Below are 9,317 nucleotides of genomic sequence, written 5' to 3'. Positions count from 1 at the left end.
TTTCCATGTTTCAAGCTTGACAAATATATTTCAATCGTTTTGATAGGACAAATATTCGTGGATAAACTAATTTTTGAACAATTTGTTTCGGGGCAGTTTCGTTCGCACCGCCCGGCTCCCATGCAGTTATAACACACACGGAGCTTAATCATGCTCTTAAAGATCACTGCCCAGCAACGTACAAGGAGTGAAATTTCTGTGTTCTCCTTTTCTTGACGTTTATTTAGATCTCAGTAGGAGCAACATTGACTGAGTTAACTTTTTAAAATATTTTTTGGGACACGAAACTGCTCTTAATTGAAGTATTGTAAGGGAATTCATCGCAAGGATGAACTGTAGCCTCCCACGCAGTCGTGTTTTAGGGGATTCGTATTACCTCCTTGTGGGGAGGAGGTAATTCGAGTCCCCTAAAAACGACTGGGTGGAAGGCTAGGACGAAGTGATGATAGGAAGACGACCATCGAGTAAGTTACAGCATAGGCGGCCCAAGCTCGCGTCATTATTAGAGAGCGTGAAATAATTAATTACTGGTGGGACGATGACCTTTGGGTGCAAGCGGTATTGGGTTGCAGGCAGCCTTTGAGAATTTAAACGCGTTATGAGATTCTGTATGGGAAATGAAATACTGTCGATTCTGAAGTTTAATATCGCTAAATTTGACTGTCATTCAATAAAATGAATAAAACTGACTCACCTCTGTTGTATTCTTGTGCTTTGGGGACTATTTTACCGTTACGGGCGTTCTTTGAAATCACTGTTATTCCCTTCATAAAAAGGAGATATCACGGTCATTTTCGAGTGGTCCCTTCACCTTTGATGACATGTTTTATAGCTCGAGAAAAACCCCACAGAATATTGAAATTTTGCTGTCTGTTGATATTCCGTCGCGTCGCCTCCCCATTGGTCGCTCATAATAATAGAGCTGGCCGAGATGTCGCTGTGGGGATGGGGTAAGTGCTGTACGTGAAATGACTGTACCACATCGGGTAGAGTTAATTTGACCTCCAACCTAAGCCCCGTATCCATTTTCAAAATCACCAGCTCTCGAAGAAAAGAAGCGATCGTGGAATCGGAAGCAGAATATGCCCATTTCCAGCAAAGTGCGTGGAGTGGTCAGTTTATTCATTTGTTTGAACGAAAGTTAAATTAAGAGTTATTTAATCTTCAGAATCGAACATTTACCCAACATCCGTTCAACATTTTTTGTTGAACGATGGTTGGGCAAATGTTGAAACGGCCCTTAACTCGACAAATAGCCCATCCCGATATTTACCTACAGTATACATGATATTTTGATATATTTTTTGGACCCCCTCCCCCCACCCACCCATCCCCTCACATAATCATGTAGCTTAGAATGTCAGTTCTACTGAAATGGTTTTCCGTACTCTCCTGTATAACATGTAGTATTATTCTCACGAGGCCGAGTAGAATTATGGATTAATTTTCAAAGCGCATTTTAAAAGTTTCCCAAATTGCGAGACCGGGCCAATTTGCGAAGACTTTAAAATTACAAGTAAAAATTAATCCTTAATCTACGAGGAATCATTGCGATTACGCTTGGAGGGCAAAATGTTCTTAAAACCATCAAGGAATTCGTAAAACAGTCAGTAAAAAACTCACTGTAAGCAAGCCAAAACAAACAAATTATTTTTTTTTTCGTAGTGTACAAAACAAACAAAACTGACGAGAAGAGTTACCATTACACAGATGTAATTAAAAGAGAATACAAGTGTAATTCAGGAGCAAACTAACAACGATAAAAAGTAAGGCGAGGCATTAATTAATTGTTCACATGCGTTGTGAAGCTTCCTGCCCCTTGAAAATAACACGAACATAGATTGACAAAAATAGCAAACGGTGGATCCAAAGAAGGAACCCCTTCTACTGAATTTGACCTGCTCCTTCCTCCCATCTAAAGGACACTGTTATGCTCGGTTATCGTTCGTTGTAAGAAGAAGTAACGAGGTGAAAGCACTTGGTCGCCATGACGACTGATTTCAGTTTCTCAGCCAAGCAAATATCAATCCGATCCAAGTTTTTAGCCTTGACGCAAAAAATATTTTGATGTTTTTTGTAAGAGACACGAAAACTTAACCTTTACGAATTTCCTTTCTAGGTACAGCACTTGATTTCCATGTATTTTTGGTTCAAACAATCCGGCTTAATTAAAGAGTTGAACTCCCATGAACCTCAAAGAACTCGTTGTTTTTGGACACAAAATGAGGAAACCAACAAAAATGTAGACCTGGTGTGCTCAGCTAATGAGGAGCGATTATTTTCGCCGTTCGACCAATCAGGAGAAAGTAATTTTGCCCTCGGTGAAAGGAAAATTAAGAAAAATGCCCTCTGTTACAACAAATCAGCATTCCTATTGTTGATACATGTATTATCATTCATTGCATAAAAATGTACTTATTTTATGCAAACATTTATACATTGGTGAGACAGGAAGAAGGCTAGGCGCCTGATTTTGCGAACATCTTTGAGGCGTTGAAAGAAATGACATGGATACGTCTAAACCAGTCTCTGCACACAAAGACTTTTCACGTGAAAATTGCAGCTTCAGGTTCACAGGCTTTATTTAAGGCTTCTCTTATTTTACAAATTATCTTCTTTAAGTTCCTACAGTTGCATTACCAAATGTTACCTAAAAAGTATTAATGGAGCCTTTTGTATACGCTCCAGCAAGCATGCATGGTAACTGGGCAAACGTTTCCTTCTTTAATTTCTACAGTTATATTACCAAATGTTAACTAAAAAGTATTAATGAAGCTTTTTGTATACGCTCCAGCAAGTATGCATGGTAACTGGGCAAACGTTTCCTTCTTTATTTTCTACAGTTATATTACCAAATGTTAACTAAAAAGTATTAATGGAGCTTTTTGTATACGCTCCAGCAAGTATGCATGGTAACTGGGCAAACGTTTCCTTCTTTATTTTCTACAGTTATATTACCAAATGTTATCTCAAAAGCATTAATGGAGCCTTTTGTACACGCTCCGGCAAGCATGCTTGGTAACTGGACAAACGTTATCTTTTTTTAAGTTTCTACAATTATATTACCAAATGTTATCTTAAAACCCTTAATTGAGCCTTTTGTACACGCTCCAGCAAACATGCTTGACAACGGAACAAACGCCAAAATAGGGTTTCTAGGAGGTATTTCAAAAGTAATCCAGACAATAAACGGATAGCTGATCAGAATGACTGAATTACAAAAACCCAATTGTTCCGCCACGTTTGCAAATGACATGTTAGTTGGAATTTCATAAGAACCTGAGCTGTTTAATGAGTAATCGAGTTATTAACACGGTCTTCACGAACTGTTATATGCTTATTAATTGCTACAGTAGAGCCTCTGCCTTGAAAACCTCACATAATACGGACACCTCTGTATGCCAGGCGGCATATTACGGACAGTTAACTTGGTCCCAGTAAGACCAAATGAACATGTAAACTCTCCCTTTATATGACGGACAAATTCATAATACGGACAATCCGTTCAACCTCTTTTGATGGATTGAAACATTTTACTGTACAATAAGTATATCCAATTCCAACGACTGGACACAAAATGAGTCCATTAACACTATCAGTTGAAGATGCAATTGTGCTCATGGTAAGTTCTCCATCCGTTTCTGTAGGAAACATACGTATTGACGCATTTGTGCCCCTTGTACGTTTCCTAAGAAAAACTCCTTAGCCATGAACCTCATTTAGCGTCCGTTTCTGTAGGTAGTCACAGTGGCTCGCTACAAAAAAAAGCAGCTTCATTGGATGTTTAACTACTAATCACTCATGGCAATATGTTTTGTACCGTCTTATTTCTATCAGTCTACAAATCACTTAATACGTATCAAGAAATAGATCAAGACTGTCCTTATTTTATATTGTTGCTTTCGGGTAAACAAACACCTACAATGAGCAAATGGCCACCTAAGTTATCTATTAATGGGGAGCTTAAGTAGCCACGACGACGACGTCAACGAGAACGTCAGAAATACAATAGTTTTAATTAGAATAAAACTATGTACGTGCATTACACACTTTCGTACATTTCTTTGCCTTCCTCTGCAAAACAGCACCGTAAAAAGACCAAATGTAAAGTTTTATGGAGAACGTGAACGCATGTCTTGATAATTAATTTTCTTTTCTTTTTCTGAACTTTAAAACCGCCCACACGAAGTTAGCTCCTATAGTCCGGCCACATTACACAACATTACGAATTTTTTTTCAGAAAAGACTAATGTAATTTTTAAGTTTTGCTTTCGTTGGTGTCGTCGTCGTCTCTGCTGAGGTCCTTATTTTCTCTTCTACACCGTATCGTTTCCCTGGCAACATTAAGGGTGCAGTCTGACCTGTGTCTAACGAATCAATATTCACTTTAGTTGATAAATTACGTGAATCAACGAACTTAAGTGTTTTTTTTACTGAATTTATCTACTGAATCTTTTCCTTTTTTATTTTACCTACTAAAGCTTTTCTTTTCATGCTATCTACTAAATCTGTTCTTGTTATGTTATCTACTAAATCTTTCTTAGCTACTAAACTTTTCTTTTTTCATCTGCTAAATTCTTTTCTGTTATGTTATCTGCCAAATCTTTTCTTTTAGTGCTATCTACTAAATCGTTCTTTAATGTTATCTACTAAATCTTTTCTTTTAATGTTATCTACCAAATCTTTTATTTAATGTTATCTAATAAATCTTTTCTTTTTATGTTATCTACTAAATCTTTTCATAGCTACCAAATCTTTTCTTTTAATGTTTTTTGCTAATTTTTTTCTTTTAATGTTATCTATTAAATCTTTTCTTCTCATGTTATCTACTAAATCTTTCCTAGCTACTAAATCTTTTCTTTTAATGTTATCTACCAAATCTTTTCTTTTAATGTTATCTATTAAATCCTTTCTTTTTATGTTATCTACTAAATCTTTCCTAGCTACTAAATCTTTTCTTTTAATGTTATCTATTTAATCTTTTTTCTTAATGTTATCTACTAAATCTTTCCTTTTTATATTATCTACCAAATCTTTTCTTTTTATGTTATCTGCCATATCTTTTCTTTTAATGTTATCTACTAAATCTTTTCCTTTTATGTTATCTGCCACATCTTTTCTTTTAATGTTATCTACTAAATCTTTTCTTTTAATGTTATCTACCAAATCTTTCCTTTCTATGTTATCTACCAAATCTTTTCTTTTTATATTATCTGCTAAATCTTTCCTAGCTACTAAATCTTTTCTTTTAATGTTATCTACTAAATCTTTCCTTATTATGTTATCTACCAAATCTTTTCTTTTAATTGATCTACTAAATATTTTGTTTTTATGTTATCTACTAAATCTTTTCTTTTAATGTTATCTACTAAATCTTTTCTTTTAATGTTATCTACTAAATCTTTTCTTTTTTATGTTATCTACCAAATCTTTCCCTTTTATGTTATCTACCAAATCTTTTCTTTTTATGTTATCTACTCAGTCTTTCCTTTTTATGTTATCTACCAAATCTTTTCTTTTTATATTATCTGCTAAATCTTTCCTAGCTACTAAATCTTTTCTTTTAATGTTATCTACTAAATCTTTCCTTTTTATGTTATCTACCAAATCTTTTCTTTTAATGTTATCTACTAAATATTTCGTTTTTATGTTATCTAATAAATCCTTTCTTTTATATAATCTACCAAATCTTTTTATTTTATGTTATCTACTAAATTTTTTTATATTATCTACTATATCTCGTAGCTACTAAACCTTTTCTTTTTATGTTATCTACTCCCTCTTTTCTTTTATGTTATCTACTAAATCTTTCTTGTTATGAGCCATTTTTCAGGCGATTTACTCTTATGGAAGGTAGCATCCCATAACTCACTAATTAGCATGCCACAGAGAAGGTATATTTATTATTCCCTAATGTTTGCTTTTCCCTTTGTTATTTATTGGGATTCGCTACTATTAAAGTCATTCATCCTGTTGGATCATAGCTTAATTTTTGTCTACTCATGAACTAATGGATCAGTAATCATAATTGTACTAGTTTACTGGTACAATACTAATAATTATGATTCACTTAATTGATTATTAAAATTATTTCACTTGGACTTCACTCACTAATTCGTAATTCAGAACAGCAGCAGTTAATAGGTATCTATGTCTCTCGGATTGATTTTTTGTAACAGCGTTGGCAATGTAATCTAGCCCCCGCTCTTTCTACGTACTTAAATCATACAATTATTTCAGAGTGGAATGACGCCTAGATCACGTTTTACACTTCTATCTTATAAATTATATTTAAAAACTGAAGGCTGCGTGTCTTTTTGCGCAAGTGAATAGAAAAGAACATAAAAAGTAAAAGAAAACAAAATAAAAATAACGAACAAACAAAAAACAAGCACAATCACCACCACAAAAAAAACAGTTACAACGTTGATTGCGTATCATTTGCTCAAAGTTTAGTATCATATGATTTTGTTGGTTTAGCGGTGTGGATAGTGACGACGGTCACATCAGTGTGGGATTCGACGTTGCCGGGCCGTTCTTCGTCTTCTTTCCTTGAAGGATTCTCAGTTGATTCTTCCTCTTCTTCGAGGGTGAAGTTGACCACGCCGCTGTCTTTTATGGCGGTTGTCATGGACGGCATGTCAATTCTACCTGTCTGAAGTTGTTGCTTAAGAACGTTAGTCCCAGCCAATCCTCGAATTTCGCCCTGAAGTTCATTCAAAGGTAACAACAGGGCGAGGCAACAAGATAGGGACCATTTTGGATTTTTGCGCCATTCTTTGACGTAACGATAAATGTATATAATGTACTGGACTGAAAAGACAAAATAAACTAAATCACTTAAATTGTAATGGGAGAGTTAAAGAATCTTTTTCTAGGATTGAGAAATTAGAAATTTGAAACCTTTGAACCTGCCTCATTGGGTATTGATTGCTTTTACTTATAGACCTTTTCCATAAATGGCAGCCGATAAATTATTAATTCATTTTCATGGAAATTAGCCTTAATAGGCTCGCTAGCAAAGGCAAAATTCAGTAGAATTTTTACTTTAAAACGAAGTTGGTAAGGCCTATTAGCATATTTGAAAAGAATAATAAATCGGCCGCCATTAATGAAAAAGGGCAATGCAATACTCGTTGGTCTGCTTCTCTGTTTTTTCCTCGAATCCGTTATTTACACATTACTGAAATATGGAAATTCCCCAATAGTCCTTTTGCAACTTACAGTTGATCACGTTACCTACTTCTCTTAAACACAATGATTTACCTATTTTTAGCAAATAATTTTATCAAAACTGAAAAGAGCGTAAAAAAGAAAACAACCTGGCATGCGAATTGCCAGGCTTATATCTTCGAAAGAGAAATTTTTATGGACGTTCAAAATTAGAAGGATTTGTGTGAGAAAAAGCCAGCTTGCCATCCAGTCACGCTTTAGTGCTTTTCCATACAAATCCTTGTAAATTTTCCAATTTTTAAACTGGCACAAAATCTTTTTGCATTTTTGTAATTCATATAGCTGCAGTTATTGGCAGGTTTGCCAATTTTTGGTCACGTGATCAACTGTTGCAAAAGGCCTATTCCTTAGAGACATCAGTCCCAGGGAAATTTGTGTTACCTTTTGAAAACACAGTAACTGAGGATTGGCCAAAATTTAAACTGTCCGCTGAGAAGTGGAAAAGTTTATTTTTTTAGCTGATAGCTATGAAACGTTCATCATATGTTACCTGTTTGAGATGCCTAACCTTTGTTTGAGTACTAGTATGGCCATTGTAGATTTTTATTGGGAACAACTACCCAGTTACAGTGTAGTTGATACCTTGATGGCTTGTAGCTCTTCAGTTTTGTCTAGAGGTCTTGTGATCGTTAGAAGAGATTGGAATCGCTTGAAAGTTATTTAGAAATGTTCGGATGATACCCGGCGCTGTCCGATCAGCTAATGAGAAATGGCTTAACAGAATGCCGTCTTTGCACACATATCGTTTGTTTCAAAGAAGAGATAGTATCCATCCGTAAGGATAAGAAAGAGAAATTGTATTTGCCGTATCTATAGTCAGGCACGCGAAATGCGAAGGACTGGACTGACCAGACTTGAGGTGGCTTACTTCAGTTTTCTGGTGTGAAAGAAGGCCTTGAATCAAACTTAAGAAGAACGCTAGGAGGAGATCTTTTGTGATTTTTTTAGCACAATAAATACAATTGAGATACTTTTGAGTCAGAAATAAAGTTTGTCATTAGAGTTGTCTGATTCTAAATCTGGCCGAACTACCCTACTTTAAAATCTCAGGATTTGGAAAGTGGGCAAAAATACGTATTTGCAGGTACGTAAGAGCACGAACCTCTGTCAGGTAGAAATTTGGCAAATGACAAGATTTTGAAATTTTGCCTTATTTGAAACTTTCTAAAATAAAGCAAATATTTGAATGTAGGTTGTACGGCTAGATTTGTAGAAATTTAGCGAGAAAAAATGGTTTTCGCAATTTACGGTAGGAAAGCCATTGCGCATGGTTGTTTCAGGGAAAACCCGGGTTGCAGCGTGCACGCGCGCTCCAACTGGTGAGCGCATGCTGCCTTTGTGTTCAGGGATTTTCGGCAGCTCTGCAAAGGCTTCAAGGCTGTTAAGGACCAGCAACCATTAGACAACACGTTTTTTTAGTTTTCAAGCCCAAACATAATTTAGCTACTGAACACACCTCTGAAACCTACTCGAAATACAGGGAAAATGGTTTTTCACAGAGCCGCCATTTTGTTTTTTTTTTGCTTGCGTGGTCGCAAGCTCGCATCGCTTCGCACGCGTGGGATGCTTTCGTGTTGGGAGAGCGCGCATATTCCGCTCACGTAGTGCAACACCTGTAGTAAGCCGCCAAAAAGGATCTCAGTCAACCACGGCTTTGATGTTGTTTGACGGTCTAAATTCAGTTGTCATCAGCGTGCGAAAAAGATTAACAGTAGAAATTCCATTATTATGGTATTTGTGTTCTCAACCCTCAATACATGACACGATGCAGATATTTATGGAATATTTTATATTATTCAATATCTGTATGGATATCGAATACTTAAAACCATGTTTTGGGGGAATGGGTCGAGTGATGGCGGAGTAAGGAGCTCGCTACCGACCGTCCGCCCTCAAAGCTGTTTTTGAAGCAACACATGGCTGAAACTCTATCCAACTACATACGAAAACGCAGAAACAGATTTTCTGCAAGTTCTAGTGACGAACCTTCTGCTTCACCTGATTCAAAAAAAGCTTAAAGAAGTGGAAGACACGTGCAACCGAGATCCCGAAGCGAAAGACGAAACTATGGAGGCCTTCGACAA

At 36.0% G+C, this 9,317-nt stretch overlaps 2 protein-coding genes across 2 annotated transcripts in view; one reads left to right on the top strand and one right to left on the bottom strand.

Annotated features, from left to right (window-relative positions):
• Positions 1–6,387: 6,387 nt before the first annotated feature.
• Positions 6,388–9,317, bottom strand: part of LOC146468841 (uncharacterized) — a 37,949-nt gene continuing 35,019 nt past the window's right edge. The window contains exon 5 of the mRNA XM_085123890.1: positions 6,388–6,813. Within this exon, the coding sequence (XP_084980016.1) occupies positions 6,446–6,813 (368 nt within the window). The 3' untranslated portion in view covers positions 6,388–6,445. The remainder of the gene's footprint in view (positions 6,814–9,317) is intronic.
• LOC146468843 (uncharacterized) overlaps positions 9,077–9,317 on the top strand; it is a 1,100-nt gene continuing 859 nt past the window's right edge. The window contains exon 1 of the mRNA XM_085123917.1: positions 9,077–9,317. This exon is cut by the window's right edge and continues 859 nt beyond it. The gene's annotated coding sequence lies outside the window, so the exon portion shown is untranslated.

The sequence above is a fragment of the Pavona decussata genome, unplaced genomic scaffold (assembly GCF_977016875.1).
Source record: "Pavona decussata unplaced genomic scaffold, jaPavDecu1.1 SCAFFOLD_128, whole genome shotgun sequence".
Lineage (NCBI taxonomy): Eukaryota > Metazoa > Cnidaria > Anthozoa > Scleractinia > Agariciidae > Pavona > Pavona decussata.
This window is presented reverse-complemented; position numbering and strand designations above follow the sequence as displayed.